This window comes from Garra rufa, chromosome 18 (genome assembly GCF_049309525.1).
Source record: "Garra rufa chromosome 18, GarRuf1.0, whole genome shotgun sequence".
Classification (NCBI taxonomy): domain Eukaryota; kingdom Metazoa; phylum Chordata; class Actinopteri; order Cypriniformes; family Cyprinidae; genus Garra; species Garra rufa.
The window spans coordinates 3,773,015-3,793,626 of NC_133378.1; the positions used below are offsets into that span (position 1 = coordinate 3,773,015).

The 20,612-nt window shown below is 37.2% G+C and overlaps 1 protein-coding gene across 1 annotated transcript in view; it reads right to left on the reverse strand.

The window, feature by feature from the left end:
• Nucleotides 1–20,612, reverse strand: part of lama5 (laminin, alpha 5) — a 134,106-nt gene that overhangs the window by 82,581 nt on the left and 30,913 nt on the right. The window contains exons 3-7 of the mRNA XM_073823623.1: nucleotides 15,035–15,152; nucleotides 11,603–11,721; nucleotides 11,332–11,502; nucleotides 11,117–11,214; nucleotides 6,278–6,393 (exon numbers count right to left, since the gene is read on the reverse strand). Coding sequence (XP_073679724.1) covers nucleotides 6,278–6,393; nucleotides 11,117–11,214; nucleotides 11,332–11,502; nucleotides 11,603–11,721; nucleotides 15,035–15,152 — 622 coding nt within the window. The remainder of the gene's footprint in view (nucleotides 1–6,277; nucleotides 6,394–11,116; nucleotides 11,215–11,331; nucleotides 11,503–11,602; nucleotides 11,722–15,034; nucleotides 15,153–20,612) is intronic.

Here is a 20,612-nt window from a genome sequence, read left to right on the forward strand (position 1 = left end):
TAGTTACAGTATTTGTGTTGCTTTTTTTTTTCCAGAGTCAAACTGTATGTACTTCATGCAGTAATTTTTATTTGTCTACAGATTTAATTTGTTTGATTTCATTGTTGGTTGATTACTGTAACTGATTATGGTAAGAAATATTGTATTTCTTGAATTGAAATAAATACTTGAAATATTCAGTCTGCAGCATCAGTGTTGTGTTGTGCAGTGCTTGGTAAGTATATAGTAGGCCTATTTGTGTACATTCTCCCTATATCTCAAACTAATTATGAAGAATGTTGTGGGTTTGTCACTATTTTGTTTTGTCATCGAAATTATCCCTTACATAACAATGTCTGCCCAAAAATCTAGCACATGCTATTTCCTAAAATTAGTTTTTTTTTACAAATGTGTTTTTTATTTATCACAGCAGTGTGAAACTGTCTGCAATAGTGTCTGATCATTGAGGACTGTGTTGGTTAAATGAAAACTAATAGCATTTTCACAAATATGTGTATATGTTTTGACTGAAATGTGTATGTTTTGACTGAAGTGTGTCATTTTGCAAACAATCTAGGAATTCTGCAAATTGAGTGTGGTATTTGGATAATTGTGATTATATTTTGAAAAAAAGAACCCGGTTTTCAAAATTGTGTGTAAACAATTGAAAAAAACTGTAATACTGCGTTGTTATCTGAATGATCCACAGCTGTGTTTTTTTTTTTTTTTGTTTAGTGATAGTTGTTTATGAGTCCAATGTTTGTCCTGAACAGTTAAACTGCCTGCTGTTCTTGAGAAAAATCCTTCAGGTCCCACAAATTATTTGTTTTTGTTTTTTAGCATTTTTGTGTATTTGGACCCTTTCCAACAATGACTGATTTGTATGATTTTGAGATCCATCTTTTCACACTGAGGACAACATAGAGACTTATATGCGACTATTACAGAAGGTTCAAATGCTCACTGATGCTCCAGAAGGAAAAACGATGCATTAAGAGCCAGGGGTGTAAACTTTTCAACAGAATGAAGATGTGTACATTTTTCTTTCTTCCTAAATATCATGTTTTTTTCAATTAGTACTACAGTACTACAGAAGCTACTTACATGTTTCCTAGAAGACAAAAGTTTAATTTACCCTAATCTTCAAATTCAAAACGTTTCACCTCAAGAATCATCATCATTTTTATAAATTCAGCTGCAAGGTGTATGTAAACTTTTGACCTCAACTATATGAGCCAGGCCAATGGATTCAGAATTTTTAGCTGTACTATGATTTTTTTTTAATATAATTTACATGGACTCACTGTTGACACCTCAATCAGCTGTAATTAGCAAAATATCATATTATTAGGACAAATTATTGAAAAGAACTACTGATTATGTGTTTTTCCTGTCTCACAGTGGAGTCTCTGACAGGACAGGTGGTGTAGAATGGCTGTGTTTTGTTAGGGTCCAGTCCATTGGCAGGCAGGGTGAGGACATGGTGACCCAAGGTGAGATGAAACAGTTCTGTCAGATGGGACAGTCTCTCTGGCTTTGCTCAAGCCAGCTCTGCTCACAGATGTGCTATAAACCTCACTAAGGTTTCTCGCCACACAAAGGAGTGGTTATATATTTGGGAACTCGCAGATTAGATCAGGCAAGAAATAGCGGATATCCAACAATATACTCAGAGGAAATGTTTTCCAGACTGAAATGGCTCCCAATACACAGATAGACACCCAGAGAGTGAGTCTGAGATCCTTTTAAAAGCATTGTGGGACTATTTTTACAGTGTGTGAGAAAAGCCAGACTGCATTAGCGTCTGTATGAGCTCACAGCGGGATGGAGCTGTTCACTAGACTGCCAAAAAAAATTTACTATTACGATTATTATAAAACAATTTACTATTTGGTTTTGTGGTCCAGGGTCACAAATAACCTCGCTCAATCAAGAATTTAAACAAAACCAATCTGAGGTCCAAAAGGCTAATATGTATTTATATTTATAAAGATATCAGGTAGTCATTTTTACCTGGAGGACTAGGAGTACTTTAAAAAAAAAAAGCGCAATAAATTATCAACTGAATAATTCAAACTAAAATATATATTTAAAAAAAACACACTTAAATTAAACCTACATTTTAAATGTTTTTAAATGTATAATAAACAACGTTTTAAACAAATTAAGACTAAATTGTTTTTAAAATGTAATTAATGTTTTTAATTGACAAAAAATACATATTTTAACTAATGTTTTAAAATGTAAAAAATAAGACTGTTGTTTATATATTTTTGAAAGCCAAATTTTAAATAGTTTTTAAAAAAGCATTTGCCAGTTGTTTTACTTAAATATGCCACTTTACAGTTCACAAGAGAAATATATAACACCACATAAATGTTGAATATGAGTATAATAGTCCCTTTTACATTTGTTAGAATAACACGTTGAAATGATAAAAATTAGGGATGCACGATATATCGGCATAAATATCGATATCGGCTGATGTTCGTCATTTTATTAACCTATCGGCATCGGTCCGATGAGTAAAATTGGGCCAATAACCACAACCGATGTGTATCCATCTAGTTGCTGTGTCGGGAGAGGGAGGGGGAGGGGGATTTGGTCGTGTGTATTTGTTTGGGCACGTGAGACGAGACAGTGTCAGTGTCAAAGGCAGCACAGGATTTGTGGGATGTTAAACTGAAGAGGAGAAAAAATGTCAGCGGTGTGGGCGTTTTTCACGGTGTCGAAAGACACTCGAAAAGCAGTTTGCAACACCTGCAAAGTCGAGGTAATGCGAGGAGGGTTCCGCGTCAAGTCATTCAACACCACAAATTTAATATGTCATTTGAAAAACCGCCACCCAGACCTGTCCGATACAGCAGGTACTCGACAAGACCAAGAAATTTGCCAAGGACAGCGCAAAAGCCAGATCAATAACCGACAAGGTAATGGAAATGATTGCTCTTGACGACCAGCCTTTTTCCATAGTGGAGGACCGGGGATTTCAGCAGTTGATAAAGCATATTGAACCCCGCTACAGTTTGCCAAGTCGGGACTACTTTTCCGACGTCTCCCTCCCTGCTTTGTACGAAGTAGTGGTCACGCATATCCACACATTGTTGGACAATGTGACTGACATTTGCTTCACGATGGATATAAGTCAGATGAGTATGTTGAGCCTTACTGCTCAGTGGATTAATGAAAACTTTGAAATGAAGAGAGCTGTTTTACATGAGCAAGAGTTTGCAGGATCGCATACGGGAGTCGCCATCGCTGGCGCCTTTGACTGCATGTTTGCTACGTGGAAAATTAAAAAAGACAATGTACATGTTGTGCTTCGTGACAATGCACGGAATATGCAGAAGGCAATGGAGGAGTGCGGCGTTAAAAGCCTGGGCTGCATGGCTCACACGCTGCAGCTAGCAGTGCATGACGGAGTGCTAAGCCAGCGGAGCATTTCTGACTGTGTGGCGATCGGGAGGAAAATAGTCAGACATTTTCGCCACTCTCAACTCGCTACCGCTCGGCTGAGAGACGTAAAGCAAGAGTTAGGCATGAAAACCATGATGCTACAACAAGATGTGGCGACCAGATGGAATAGTACTTTTCTTATGATGAAAAGTGTACTGGATCAGAAGCGCGCGCTTGGTGTGTATGGAGCTGATCATGAGCTGCCTGCGTGTTTAAGTGCACATCAGTGGGGCCTCATTGAAAACATGACCACGCTTCTCACTCCATTTGAACAATTAACGAGTTGTGGCACTGAAAACGTTTGCTGAGCAAGACAGCTGACACAGACAGTGGGGTCCGCACAGCAAAGCACACACTACTGGAAGCTGTGAACGAGCGATTTGGAAGCGCCTTCTCTGAGCCGCTTTAGTACTTGGCAAGGATCCTTGACCCGCGGTACAAAGACCGTTATTTTGACACAGTCACCAAGCAAGGGGCGGTAAAGACGCTCCAGCAGCAAGTGGACTAAGTGACGCACAGCGACAGCGCTACGGAGACACCGGACACAGAAGAACCGCAAGAGAAGAAGATAAGAACCAGTGACGAGGGTGGAAAGTCGCTGCTTGACATGCATGATGAAATTCTGGAGGAAAACTCGACCGTGGAACAGCAGGCAGGCCTGTCAAGCCACATAAGTGTGCAGGTATAGTATTATCAGATCCAGTCTTTAATTCAAATAACGAAGCTTTTTGTGCAGTTCTTTTTTATTATTGACGTGCTGTGAATTCTATAGAGTTACTAAAATAATAAATTTACTTAAATGAAAGAGCTAATTGCTATAAAGAATATTGTTTAGTAATGCTTCTCTGCCCCCTTGAGTTTGACCTTAAGCACTGGTCATCTCCTCAGAGCAAAGTTCATCAAAGCTCTTAAGGGGAGGAGGACAGTAATGTCTAGACTGCTGGTAATTGATCAGACATGCATAGTAATACACTTGTCTACATTCCTGTAGGTGCATGGCTATCTGAGTGAGCCCCTCATCCCCAGAAATGAGAGCCCACTGCAGTATTGGAAAAGCAACATGTCTCGCTTTCCTGCCCCGGCTAAAGCAGCGCGCAAGTACCTTTCAGCCCCATGTACAAGTGTGGACAGTGAACGTCTCTTCTCTGCTGCATTACATATTGTTGATGAAAAGAGAAACAGGATCCAGTGTGAGAAAGCAGAAATGCTTCTCTTTGTAAAAAAAAAAAACCTGCCTTTGGTGATGAAGTAGGCCTGGACTATAACTTACTGTACAGTGTTAGGTGGAAACATCGTTTCAGTGTTTGGACATTTACTTGAAAATTACAGTGAAAGTTGAAAAATGTGCACCAACAGTCAGGACATGTTTTGCATATTTTGATTTAGCCTTTTTCACAAAATTGAGTTTAATTGGAATAAAAAAAAAACTTGCCTTCGCTGATTAAGTAGGCCTGGAGTATAACTTACTGCACAGTGTTAGGTGGAAACCCTGTTTGTTTGGGACATTTGTGACCCTTGACCACAAAACCAGTCAAAATGAGATGTATACATCATATGAAAGCCCAATAAATAAGCTTTTGATGTATGGTTTGTTAGGATAGGACAATATTTGGTCGAGATACATCTATTTGAAAATCTGGAATCTAAGGGTGCAAAAAAATCAAAATACTGAGAAAATCACCTTTAAAGTTCTTCAAATTAAGTTCTTAACAATGCATATTACTAATCATACATTACATTTTGATATATTTATAGTAGGAATTTTACAAAAAATCTTCATGGAACATTATCTTTACTTAATTTCCTAATGATTTTTGGCATAAAAGAAAAATCAATAATTTAGACCCATGCAATGTATTTTTGGCTATTGCTACAAATATACCCCAGCGACTTAAGACTGGTTTTTGGTCCAGGGTCACATTTACTTTTGAGTAAATTGTTGCTGCTTTAAGTTGGAGAATGTACAAAGACCACCATGTCTTTGGAATTACGGTTATGTCACAGTTCTCATTTTTGTTTTTATTTCTTATTTTTATAGATGGGTCTTAAAATTGACTTGTTTTTTTATGTTTGCTTGGTAGAAACCTTGTTTCAGGGTTTGGACATTTACATAAAAAATGTACACGAACAGTCAGGATATGTGTTGGATATTTTGATTTAGCCTTTTTCTCAAATTTGAGTTTAACTGGAGTGCACAGTGCTGAAAACATGTTGCCACGAATACTGGCATGCTTGATATGTGGTAAAAGTTGGTTACTTATGTTTTATGGTAGCCCTGTAACCTTGTTATTTGGAAATAAAATACATTCTGAAAATAAAGGAAGACATTAAGTATGTACAAATCATCTCTTTTATCATCTCAGAAACATTTTTTAAAAACACATATCGATTTCGGTACATATCGGTCATCGACCATAAGAGTAGAATTAATATCGGATATCGATATCGGCCAAAATTTTCATATCGGTGCATCCCTAATAAAAATGAGAGAATGTAAGTAGAGAAACTTGTGATTAAATGAGTAAAGATAAAGAAAAATATCACAAAACCAGGCAGAGATCATTCAAGATTCTGAGTGTGAGTGTAGACATTAAGTTTCTGAACTTTCTGAAAAAAAGTCACACTCATACTTAGTGATTAAATGTCATGTCTATTAATACATAAAGAAGAGTACTGTTAGAAAGAATAAAGAAAATGCTGTTCTGCCACCAAGAAAGGAAGGAAGAAAGAATCTCCTACGAGACAGAAATCATGTTTTGAGAACAATGTGTCAAGGAGGGGCCTGGCAGGTACTAAATCTTTGTTTTGTTGGCTCAGTGAACGCAGACAGAGGAAAACTCACGTTCACATTCATTGGCACTGTAAGTCGTAGCTGGTTTCCACGGAAACTGGTTGAAGCCGGGGCAACAGCGATCACATGATGGCCCACAAGTATTGTGCTGGCAGTCACACTGAAGCCTAGGAGAAACACACACATAAAAGACAAAATGTGTATATATGTACATATAGAACTTCATAATGAATTTTATATAGAATTTCCCACTGCCTATTTAAAGCCAAGTTTCATGTGAATCACTCTTATCCTCTTTCTGTCTCAATCTTAAGGGCCCACTATATGCAAATACTAAAGTACTTCATGTCTATGGGCCTCAAATGAGCTTTTATTCAAGTGTCTAAACTTCTTACTGACCTTGCTGCTTCCAGGAAAAGAGTGAATTAGGGAGGGAGAGAGTCTGAAATGGTTAAGTTCTTCACGCTTGCTAAATTTTCCTACATCATCTGAAAAGCTAATTGAATTAACTGAGACTCAGCGGTCTGCTCATGGGTGGCTGCATTCACACACGTATCATCCTAAAGCTACACAGCGGACAGTAAAGAACTGCTACATACGTTACACACACCGTATTCCCACATTTAATTAATAATCATTAAACAATGACAAAAAATAACTGTTGAATGAACTATGAATCAAAAAATATATATTTGAATGGGAACCCTGGGTATTAAGACTTGTGTGGCTTAATATAATGTAAATGATGTCTCTAACTGAAATATGTAGTAGAAAACCCATGAAAGATCTACATTATTTTGAACAATTAATTGTTTTCTATATTTTTTGGACTATGGAGGGCACCATTATTTAGATTATGTTAAATGGCTGCACTCAGTGAGCTATTGGTGCTACCTGTTGGTATTTTAACTTGGAAAATAAAATACTGATTCGATGCCACATTGTGTGGCCTTTGGTTGTAATTTTCAATCAAAGGGCAACAAGAGCAGCGATGTAAATCTTCACTGCGATAAGAGGAGGAGAAAAGAATGAGAAGATGCCTGTGGATGAATAAAACTTTCTAAAGACTCGTGTCTCTAGACCACAGCTACTGAAAGAGCTTACAAATGGCAGAGACAAGAAATGCTAGATGCCATCCTGGCAGGAAATAAACATGCTGACACTTGTCATGATGCCGCAGACACTGAAGGAATTTCTCTGCGTGGATTTCACTCAATATCTGGGGGCGTTCAGACTCCTTGTGATGAAAAACCTACCTTTATATCCATCACCACCTGTAAGCTCTTTCAGTAGCTGTGGTCATCGTATCTGTATTTTATTTTCCGAAATAATGGCGCCCCCCAAAGTCCAAAACAATGTGGATTTTTCAAATAATGAAACTGTTCAATTAACAAATCCAAAACCCTCTCATGGCAATATGTAACTATTTACGTCTTAGCAAATTGGTGGTTAATTTACAATACAATCTACTTATTTTTTGCTAAAAAATGTTAATTTTTTATTAATCAAATCATAAAAAACATACTAAATTTGTAAAAAAAAAAAACTAATAAAATCTTAAAAATTCATCACAAGATCATAAAATAAAACTAACATGTTCAATCTCATCAGTTTCTACAATGTTCTGTCCAGTCTTGCACAAACTATTTTAACACACAGACTTTTCACTTTCACTCATTTGAGTACTACTGAGTGCACACATATGGAAGGACGCACATTTGCACTCAGGTGTGAGTTTTAGTTTCCCTGAATCTGTTTGGATGGTTCAGTTTGAGCAGCAGTTGAACCCTTCATTAACACCCAGCCACAGTCAGAGCAAGTGTTCCAGAGCCTCGCTTCAAATGAGCTACAGCCAACCGTACTAACCAATCCCATCCAGAGTCTATTAACCCTCCGCTGCCCTCTAGGTATCCTCTAAGACTTTAACACATGCTTAAACGTCTTACGCTTCAAGTTTAGATTACAGCATGGAATAAGTTATCTCTCTACTCAAATCTCCCCATAAATCAACTGCAGGCTGACATCAGTTTAACTCATGGTACCTGTGGGGCAAACAGGTGCACCAGGGAAGCTTAGGTGGAGCATGCTTTAACGATTGACCTCTGGCCTTTAGCGTCCGACTCATTCTTTAGGTCATCCTCATTTAACTCTGTCAATCAAAACCCTCCACCCTTCACTTTTTCAGTCAGCATTTATGCTCACCAAGTTTGCATTTATTGGATAAAAAAAAAAACAATAAAATGTGTGAAATATTATTCTAATTAAAAATAACTGTTTACTATTTTAATATATTTTAAAATGCAATTTATTCCTGTGATGCAACGCTGAATTTTCAGCATCATTACTATAGTCTTCAGTGTCACATGGAGGTCACATTTTTCAGAAATCATTCTAATATTATGTTTTGCTCAAGAAACATGTCTTATGATTATCAATGTTAAATGATGACAACCATGTAGTCTAACACTGTGTCCAACTTAATACATACTTTATTAACACAACTGTTAAAAATGTATACCACTGTATAATGTCTATCGTTTCACATACTACTAAAAAAAGTGTTTTTAAGTATTAAATGCATACTGTGCAGTATGCAGTAGCTAAAATTTAATTGCAAACCACTAAACTCCTTAAATCCACCCTTCGTATTATAAAAAATCACCACAGAAACAATTTAATTGCCCAAACCTAGAAAAAATGTATGTTGCGTGTTGAAACATACAGGTGTGACAGTCTCAAAGGAAAACATCTGGTCTCCTAGATCCCCATCGCATGTATATCAGTAAAACGCCACGATATCAGTTACACACGCACACAATACATCTCCAATACAAGGGAAATCACAAAGAACAGCAGATTTAACAGAGATCCATGAAGGTTATGAAAACTCTCCCTCCTTTCCAAACGCAATGTTAGCATCTGTTTCTTGTTGCTCTGATCTGTAATAATCCTCTGGGTTTTGATAAGTGCAGGAAAGGGTTTTTTTGGGGTTTTTTTTAACTGACATATCTGACACCTTCCAGGTGGTTTATATTCCTGTTTTCTCACACCGTACACTGCATGAATCTCTGGAATGACCATATACTGTAACAGACTATTTATCAGCAGGGACAAAAACTATGACCGGCGGATATATCTCGATTGCGACATGCAAAGAGCCAGAAGATTCCTGAAATATTACATAAACAACATGATCTGTTTTATGTCCAAAGGTCTGCTGCACTAGAGGACCACACACCTCATATTTTTTTAGGTTTTCGCTGTAATGATATCATTACTCTTTAACTCCTGGAACCTGATCAAAGTAGCAAAACAACAGAAGTCAGTGGATACGGTCTACAAAAACTAGCACTGTCACTTGTATATTGCAATAACTTCAATAATAATGTTTTTAATAAAACAAGACAAAGACAGTATATTTCTAATATTTGTTAAATATTTTTTTATGACTGAAGGTGAGTATCACTAATAGCAATATTACTGATGTCTCTAGGAAATTCTTTTTTTCCTAATATTTAACCATTGACTTCAGCCATTCAACATTACAGTATAATTGAGAGCTATCAATCAAACACTAAATACTAAATTAAATATAGATGAATCTTTAAAGCTACAAGGTTATTGATTAACTCTTTTTACTTTTGTCTTTTGATTAATAAACATCACAGCAGATGGGTTATTAGCTCATTTGGCTGCTATTACTTTAAGAGCTGCCACTACTGAACGTAACACAGATCAGACACCTATGCTCGTAGTTTCATTCACGCTTTAATATGAAATGATACAGGCTACAGCGCAGTGCAATTGAAGCATGCATGCTATTATCACAAAATAACGGCTGGCGGGACAGGTAAATTCGTTTTTACTTATGGCCTGACAACATCTCATCAGAACGCAGTTCACTGTTGTTCTACTGAAGCTCCTTGTCACCTGTACCTTTCCTGCATGCAGTTTGACTGAAGTGAAGCCGGGAGTGTGTGTCTGAAAAGTCCTGATGTGACATTCTGAGACTAAATAAACACACTTCTCGTCAAGAAAAAAAAAAGACAGAAGCAGCAGCTGTGAGTGGGAAAATTTAAAGATCTGGAAAAATTACCATGTTAATTTTGACAGCACTAACAAAAAACAATGACCTGAATAAAAAAAAACCTTCCTTAGATGTTTAGCCCATTGAAAGCAAGCTTGAATTGCGAAGTGATCCTTTTCAAGGCATCAGGTCAATTAGGAGGTTAAGAACAGAGAGATAATTCACAATGTGTCTCGTGCTACACAGGTATTTCTGACAAGCTAGTAAATCCAGGCGCCTGCAGGGTCTCAGAACTGAAGAACGTCTCTCCCCAGCCACCATCACTCACTGTCCTGAGACGTGTGCCTAGAGGAAGCAAGCTGCTCTGACCATGACCCTCCCAGCTAAAACCTTAATGCAAATATCTTTAAAAAAAAAAAAAAAAAACTGATCCAGTATTTGGTGTTTTATGGTGTTAGTGGCCCTGCAGCTATTTTCTAAAACTCTGGATTATGTACAGTTGAGGTCAAAAGTTTACATCCCCCTTTCAGAATCTGCAAAATGTTAATTATTTTACTAAAATAAGAGCGATCGTACAAAATGCATGTTATATATATCTTACTCATGTCAATACTAAATAAACAATAACATGCATTTTTTGTATGATCCTTCTTATTTTGGTAAAATAATTAACATTTTGCAGATTCTAAAAGGGGGATGTAAACTTTTGACCTCAACTATACAGGAATTGAACAATTGTAAAACTTCTTAAAAGTTGTGCCACATGTAGTTTAGACAATCTGTATGATGGTGCAACTTCTGACTTGTGATTTTTAAAGCCCATGAATAAAATAAACAAAAATATTCTTAAAAGTCAAACTTACTTGTATGGGTCATTGGGGTCTTGGGCATTACAAGCCTCAGCGTGGCCATTACACACACATCTCCCTCCAATACTGATGTCTTTAATACTGTAGTAATACTAAAGAAAACAATTCAGAGAATGTGTTATAGTTGGAATAATTTATGGTTTTAAACATGAAAGTGACAGTGTTTTATTTGTAATTTCTATCCATTCAATTTAAAAATTGAATCTTACTCTTCGTGTAACTGTGGGGTCTCTCAGGGCTTTGCCCATCAGGTGACCCAGCAGCGTGTTGGTGCGCAGGAAGCGCAGACGGATGTTGGTGGCCTTGGTGAACTCCCTCAAAACAGGTGAGTAAGAGAAGTTCATGGCGCCCGGACGTCCGTTCACCAGAGACACCACAATCTGAACATGTGTGACAGTGATTTAACAATCATAAAAATTCAGACGAAGTACAAGAGGTCAGTGGGCAAGAGCCATGTGATGGAACAGAGTTTGTCCGTACCTCTCCATTCTCCAAAGGGACAATTCGTGAATATTCTGTTGTGCAGATGATATTGTCATCATGGTTGATCCTCTCGATAGTCCTCTGACCAAACCGCTCGATACAGTCTCTCTTAGAGGCTGAAGCAAAAACAAAGACATGAAGAAATCAGTTGAGAAAATGTAAAATCAAAATAACTTTCCTTCACAATGACATCTCTGTCACTCACATGAGATTCAATGATCAAATCAATACCCAAGTCCTACCCTACATTTCTTCTCATTTGAGAAACAATATTTGGCCGAGATACAACTATTTGAAAATCTGGAATCTGAGGGTGCAAAAACATTTCTTATAAATGCATATTACTAATCAAAAATTAAGTTCTGATATATTTACTGTAGGAAATTTACTAAATATCTTCATGGAACATGATCTTTACTTAAAATCCTAATGATTTTTGGCAGAAAAGAAAATTTTGACCCATACAATGTATTTTTGGCTGTTGCTACAAATATACCTGTGCTACTTAAGACTGGTTTTGTGGTCCAGGGTGACATACAGGGATGCAAACTAGAGACCTGCAATCCCGCGGGAGTACCGCGGGACCCGCGGGACCCAACGCAACAGAGTGCGGCGTGGGACAAAACTTGATGGGCGAGTGCGGGTGCGGGCGGGTAGAGCTCGTGTGTGTGCGGGACGCGGGAAAATAAAATGATTCGCGGGACTCCCGCAAAATAGAAATATCAAAACATATAATATCTAAAAACAAAAAAATTGTTATTCATCTATTGCACAAAAGCAGCAAGAACAACATAAATATGATCAGTAAGCGCAAGAATAGGCAGTTTCGGTTTAAAACTTGTTTGAAGTGTGAGCAATGTTGCCATCTGCTGATTTCTGGAGCGCATCGCCAATCAGTGGTGTTTAAGTTAAAATCCACTCACTGCTCAAAAGTATTGAACAGTGCTGAATATTGGGTGCTTACAAATTACAACACTCAAAGTGTAGACATGTATGAAAGATTAATTGTGCATAATATCCATTGTGTTATAAGAGCTTTATGAGATGTCAGCTTTAAAGGAGCCTTGTTTGTTTGCATTCTGCCGTAGATGCACGCATAGCTCATGTTTGCTTTTTATTAAGAATAACAGTGGTTTGTGAATGTTGATGCTTAGTCTAAATAACACATATTTTATCCAGAGCGTTTATGCTGGGGTCTAGTGGAACTTACAAGATGTTACAGAACTGTTTCATGTAAATTCAATCGATGTTCAGAAAAAATCAATATAGATTAATTTTTTGCGGGCTTTTGCGGGCGGGAGCGGGACAAATCATGAATGTCGCGGGCGGGAGCGGGACGAGATAACGTATATTTTTGCGGGAGCGGGCGGGCGCGGGACACAATCTTGCGGGAGCGGGCGGGAGCGGGACTGAAAAATCCGTCCCGCGCAGGTCTCTAATGCAAACAGAGGTATGGTCAAAAAGGAGTGAGATTATCGAAGCCCGTGCCCCGCAGCAAATAACATATATTTTCATTTATAGTCATTTCGCCCTTCATTTCGATCTCTTTACTTAACATTCTACATGTAAATGATACTGTAAATGCTCGACATATGACTGTGATTTTTACTGGAATGCAGTTTAAAGGTTGAATTTAACATATATTTTATTTTGTTTCGTCTAATTAATAGACTAGCCTATTTAAACACTAGTGTTTCACTGAGGTTTCAATGAATCATTGTAGTTTCATTTGTAAATGAAAACAGCTTATTTATCGTCACACATGGGCATAAATACTAATAAATATATAAATAAATAATAATAATAATAACAATATGGAAAAAACTATCAGTTAATAGAACAATGGATAAATGTCTTGTAGGCCTATTTTATTTGATGTACTGTGACAATAAAATTATTTACAAATGAAACTACGTGAATAATTCACTCGTCATTGAACTACTATATATTTATAGGCTAGTCTATTAATTAGAAGAAACAAAATAAAATATATGTTAAATTCAATCTTTAAACTGCATTCCAGTAAAAATCACAGTCATATAGCATAATCAAAGCTTTATTGTCGATCATTTACAGTATCATTTACATTCAAACTTTAAGTAAGGAGATCGAAATGAAAGGAAAAATAACGAATATAAACGAATGATACAAATATTACAGAAAAAAGAGGGTCAGTTAATGAATTTACAAGACTGTGGGATGCATATTATTGTGGGCTTATTTTATTTAATGTACTTTATGTAATATTTATTATTAACTTATTTTGAATGCTGTCTACATAGACTAGCGTAGACAGCTTCGCATATTTTTAATTTAATTATTTAATATTGTATTAATTTCTATAATAACTAATAACCCATAAACCCAGGACATAAACCCTCTTTTTAGGTTGTAATGACACTTTTCTATGGTTATTGGAATGGTTAAAGGTTATATTTAAATTTTTCATACAACATTAAGTTATTAACTTGACTGACTTCTGAAATAGAGGAGGTAATTAATGGCGTTTGAGATTACAATTAAACCAGCAAGTCCCGCCCCACTTTTGGTGTTTGTCAGCGCCGCGCTGCCCATTGGGTGGCGCTAGCAAACACATCTTCCCTGCGCTGTCGAGTCGGCCGCGCAGATGACATGGACGAAGTGTTTCGTCCCACTTTTGGGTTGTTTGGCTTCCCATAAAAATAGCCTCTGCGCCGAAACGGTTGCGGCACTGACGCTTCTGCTCTGCTCCTGCTACGCGCTACCGCGTTAAAATTGCAATCTACCTAACATTTAATTAGATTTTACTAGTCTGTAACTAGCATCAGGTGGTAAGTTCATTGCTTTATGTTTTCTCTGTTTTCTAATGTTTTCCACCAATATTATATCTTTCAATTTGGGTATTAGGTTAAGTCCTGTGGCAATTTTTTCCCCAACAAAACAAATAAGTAATAATTAACAATGAATGCAAGGCTAGTCTAGACTGAATAGTGTCTATAAATCTGCCACTAATAAAGTATAAGACACAGAATCACACAATGTTCTTTCCTTCTTCTCTCTGTCTTTCTGCAGCGTTCTGCCTTTGTATTGTACTGAGTCATAGAGGCAACTGTGGGCTGATGGACTGTGAGTTTACCAAAACAACTGAATATTGCGTTTCATTATGCTGATAATGCCAAACCTCCAAATGCCAGCCAAGGACTGTCGTTATTGTTGCCCGGATTGTATTGCCACCTACAGTACCGATGGCCTTCAGTGACAAACAAAACAACTCAATATGTGTGCATAAAAACCCTAATGCCAGAGAACAGAGAACCGGCCAAAACCTGACCTTTCTTACTTAACCCACACTTTCATTCTCATTACTAAAGGCCACACACTCTTCACAGTTGTTTTCGGTACATAATACATTAAGAACAGAAATAAAATGCTCATTTCAGTTATACTCACAGGCGAAGAACTGCCATGGCTGATATGTTTTTCCAAAGTCAATGGAGCGCTCCAGCACCCAAAGATCTGGCCGGGGTGAGTTGGCAAACTTGATGAGCACATATGCAACATGGAAAAGCTGGGAAGAATAAAAAGAATTTTAATGTAAGTTCACATATGAATAATGTAATTATTTGTAGTAAACTGTATAATTTATTTAAGCAATAAGGTACGAGAGGCCGTGCTGTATCGTGAATAAATCACGGCTGAAGGGCGTTGTTAGGCACGACGCGAAGCGGAGTGCCTGCAACCCCTTCAGGCGTGATTTATTCACGATACAGCACGGCCTCAAGTACCTTATTGCTTTTATAAAATGGTTACCACACAATAAAAATATTAATATCAAAAATATATATTAATTTATATATATATTAGGTTGTACGTTTTTATAAAGTAAAATCATTAACCGCCTTCCGCTGTAAAAAGTAGTCCCTAACTGCTAAAGCTTTGTTTACGTTGCTAAGGGTGGTTGCTAAGGAGGTTCAATGATACACAGAACGTTGAGTGAAGCGGTCGTAGCCGTGCTGTATCATGAATAAAACACAGCTGCTGACCAATCAGAATTGAGCAATGGAACTAACCGTTTTATAAATCTGCATTATTGTACATAAATGTCACTATCAGCAATGACCAGTAATAAATCAGACTTGATTGACAGACTTGATGAGAGGAGAACGTAGGGGTGGGCGATATGACCTAAAATTTATATCACGGTATTTTTCATCTTTTGAACGGTGCCGGTATAATATCACGGTATTATGTTCCTGGTCTTGTTAAGAAGATCACAAATATTGTCTCTGTTCTAGAGCGATACTCTCAAAGCCATTGCTGTGTGTGAGTGCAACACTTCAACTACCTTCTGGCCATTGAAACGGTCCAACTCAGGCCCTTCAATGCTGATGAATAAGAGCCACTGAGATGTGGCTTCTCCAGTCAAGTCAATTTGTTAATTGAACTGAAACCCCTATGAGGTAGTGCTAGTAATAGTTCAGCAAGTAATAATGATCAGCAAGATTTCTGTCTTAATTTTTATAGTGTCGTCCATGAAAATGAGGCTCAGAGGTGCCATGAGTGCAACTAAATCTATAAATTCATGTTGAGATTAGTGTTTTTAAAATAAAATTTGGAATCCACAAGTATTTAAGATTTCAATAACTGAAAGGATCTGTCAGCAGGTGGTGGCAAGACACTGAAATTATTTACTGAATCGTATTGTTCATTTGATTCGTTAGAACACATGGTTCATTCAAGTGACTCTCATTATGAATGGGAAATTGAATCATTTCACTAGATTAGTTTAAAACGCATGTTCACTTATAAAGGAAACACCGCTGTGTTTGATTGGAGAACGGCGCATCTTCATTTAAACACAGCAGTGTGTCTTGTTCCAGAATAAATTTTGACTACGAAACAGACCAAAATCGGGCATAGTGTTATTCTCAGACAATCTAAGTCACTTAATAATAACGTCTCGTTTATTTAACAGCTGTATTAAATTAATATCTCATTTAAAAACTCCCATAAAAATATTAAAAGCTGTTCCTCATCTTAGTTTGCGATATCACAAAGCTCTATTATAATCAACGACACTCTCTGTACTGCGATCAATCTCTTACTTATACTATCTACACTTTGTTTATAGAAGGAATGAGGTATGAGATATGTCTCTGATACATTACTTTGCTGTGAGCCTAGACACTTCGGCGTTTGGCTTTTCGGTGCATTTAGAACTTGCACAACAGGAACAAAGCAGCGATCGTATTTATCTCCGCCATGTCAATCGCGCCGTGTTGTTATTCGCGCGAGTGATGGGGAAACCTCCCGCGGATAAACTAGAGTGAGTGACGGGATGCGCATGCTCGCTTGACGTTTGGTGTGAACGCACTGACTGTATGTGCGCATGCAATTGACAACCAGTCGCAGGCAAATTAAACTTTAGTGCCTTATTATTTAGAATGAGCTATTGTTGATGTAAATGCAGCCGTTCAAGGCACATAATAGATTTATTACGGTATTGACGGTATTAGAAAATCCATGTCGTGGCGCAATGCCACACCGGTGTTAACTATGATACCGGTGTACCGCCCACCCCTAGGAGAACGCCATAATTACGCTTAGTTCGTCTGACGGACACTTTTCTAAAGCGATGGCACGAAACACAACATTAATAACATTTTATGTTAAAATGACGCGTATGAATATATTTTCGATTTATTATGAAACTGTGGCGGGACAGATTAGACTGTGGCGGGCCGCCACACTCTAGTTAATGAATGGGAAACACTGCTATATGGAATATATGATTCAGAGTTTGGAAGAGCTCCTTTTCACCCATCAATTTTCTAAGCGATGTTCAAAATCGAAAGGCTCTTACAATTTGATCTGGTTTTAGCTAGTGAATCGCTTGAAATGAATGATCGAAGTCAAAAGGTGGAATCAATTGAAGTGGTTTCAGCATTGATTTGGTTCATCTGTTGCTCTTTGCTCATCTTCAGCCATAAACAACACTGTCAGTACTACTACTTGCTTAGCTCAATTGTTTTCTGACATTAAATAAAGGGGCTATATGTAACTTTCTGAAATTTAAACTCGCAACTGACACCTGTGGCAAAAAACAGAACTGCTCTTCCTTTCTGCTCGCTCTCGCAGCGCGCGCTCGTATGTAGGCATGTGCCGGTATTCGGTAATGCAATAAATCGCGGTAATGAATATGCACGATATTGTTATCGTGGGCACTTCAAAATACCGTGAAAAATAATAGATCAGAATTTATATTTATAGAACGCGCATTAGCTTATTTTCCATCAACCGCTTAAACAAACACGGTGTATATGCTGCGCGAAACACGTGCGCACTCTGAATGTAAACAATCCCCACATGTAGAAGCTCTGTGTGCATGCGGCGCAGTGCGCTCTCTAGTCTAATGTAAACAATCCTCACATGGAGAAGAAGCATGGCGGAAGGAGGAACACTGCCGACGATTTATCCCCCTTCTAAAAGCAGGGCTGCCAACTCTACGCATTCAGCGTGAGACTCACGCAATTTACACTTCTCACACGCTCTCGTGCCACGCAACCATTTTCTCACACAGAGAAAAATCACGGAGCAAAGAGAACATGGAGACCGACAGACTACTAGAACAGAGCAGGTTACTTTTGATATTAAAACAATTCTCAGCTCTCAGGTTCTGTCCATTTTATTACGAAATTCAGACAATAAATACCGTTTTGGTGCTTGTAAATGTGACGTGACCGATCGCTGTAGCGCTTCAGTTCAAGTAAACCGATCATCTGTTACTTTTTATTTAAAGATACAGAACAACTTACCGAAAGATATGCCTACATAATATCGATCAATCAGTGTTTTTCAACCACGGAAAGAGGTCAATAAAACTGCAGGTGAACAATTATGTCACAGAACGTTACATTTACCTTAGTTGACTAGAAAAAAATAGCTATAGAGAGGAGTATTTTGCTAAATATATGCACTATATTACATTTGTATTATATTTATACTTGTCATAATTGTTATTATAATGAAAACCAAATTGTATTTAATTTAATTTGTTAATTTTTAACCTTTAATAATACCAGCTGACAGGGCTCTCTGTATGTTTACAGCATTATGTGAGATATATATTTTTTTTTTTCTTGAGAAAAATTTATATGTAGGCTATCTACTGTAGCCTACCTAATTTTTATCCAAAGAGTCAATATTGAATCAAGATTGAAATCAAATCCCAAGAATTGCAATTGTGAAAATTGGGTAAAATTCTTTTTAGTTACCAAATGTTTTGACAATCGCAATTACACCTATTGTAATGCAAGTTGTTTTTTTAATACAAGTTGTTCCCTCCCCCACCACCACCACCACTCCATCCATTTCTCCTGAGCAATTAAAATATTGTGATAATACCGCATACCGTGATAAAAGCTCAATCAATTAATCGCAGCATGAAAATTTGATACCGGCACATGCCTACTCGTATGTACACACTTCACAAGTCATCCGCTGCAAAGAAGTCAACATTATGTTTACAGAGGTAAGAACAGTCAAATACACATATTGTTTGAGAAACTAAGTTTGTTTGCAGTATATATGACTGGCGGTGGTGGCAGAGTGATCTGAAACGTTTAACATGAACGCGCTTGACGTCACATCCGCAGACAGCGCGCGAAAAATCCGACCCGACAGAAAATAGGAAAAATAGGATACAGGCTTTTAGGTGCACCCACTGTGAGCTGACAAGGTGTCAGTATGCTCATCAGGAGATGTCTGAGTCATAAATGGTCAAATAAAAAGGCTATTGTTGCGTTTATTTTGGGGAAAAAGTTATAGAAAAAGATATAGCCCCTTTAAATAAAATAAGCGAAAAAGGTATGTTTTTTGAATGCCGTGAATTTAGCGTGAAAAGATAACAGTTTTACCATTTACTTAACTTTGTTATTCTTCTTGTTAATTCCCTACGGCAGCTTATGAACCGGAAGTCTCACAATACCAGAAAACAGCTTACTTCTGCATTGAAAAATAAGGTGGATACATCACAATGATGGGGATGCATTTACATTACCATCACCCTAAACTTCCTTCAACTTTTCACATAATGTCATCACATACGAACTCAGAGAGACAAAACAACTGAACTCACGTGTTAAATCAATCCTGTCTCTCAGGCTGCTTGATGGGAGTGACCCTCCATTAGTAAGCATCAGTTATGGCTGTGAGTTCATATTAATGTCAAAGAAATGTTGTTTTTACATGACTAATGGATTGATAAAGTCACTGAGGTTCACAGATGTTCTCCCACAACGACTTAATCAAAGACAGAGACATAATTTTCCCTGAACTCACTCCATTAGTGTGACTCAATCAACAAATAAAAGAGAAAGAAAAGTGGAAGTAATGACATCACAACTATTAAATGATGCAAAAACATATAACAACAAGTAACATAATCATACATGTGACCATGGACCACAAAACCATAGACCCGTCTTAAGTAGCACGGGTATATTTGTAGCAATAGCTAAAAATACATTGTATGGGTCAGAATTATCGTAAAGATCATGTTCCATGAAGATATTTAGCTAATTTCCTACCATAAATATATAAAAACTTAAATTTTGATTAGTAATATGCATTGCTAAGAACTTAATTTAGAGAAATTTAAATGGCGATTTTCTCAATATTTTGATTTTTTTTTTTTTTTTTTTTTTTTTTTTGCACCCTCAGATTTCAGATTTTCAAATAGTTGTATCTTGGCAAATATTGTCCTATCCTAACAAACCATACGTTAGTGGGAAGCTTATTCATTCAGTTTATTGGATAAAAATATACTGAAAAAAAAAATCTATGTATAATGCAATCAGCTCATATAAAACCATAAGAGCAATCCATAGTGCTGCATCCTACTGTAAACATCAGACATTCTTTATCTAATCTCTCTGGAAATGTGTCTTCCTTAAGAAAGCCGAAGACTTAATGCTTAAACATCCATCCACTTCCTCTCTAAGCCCCTCAGCTTTGACAACACAGTATC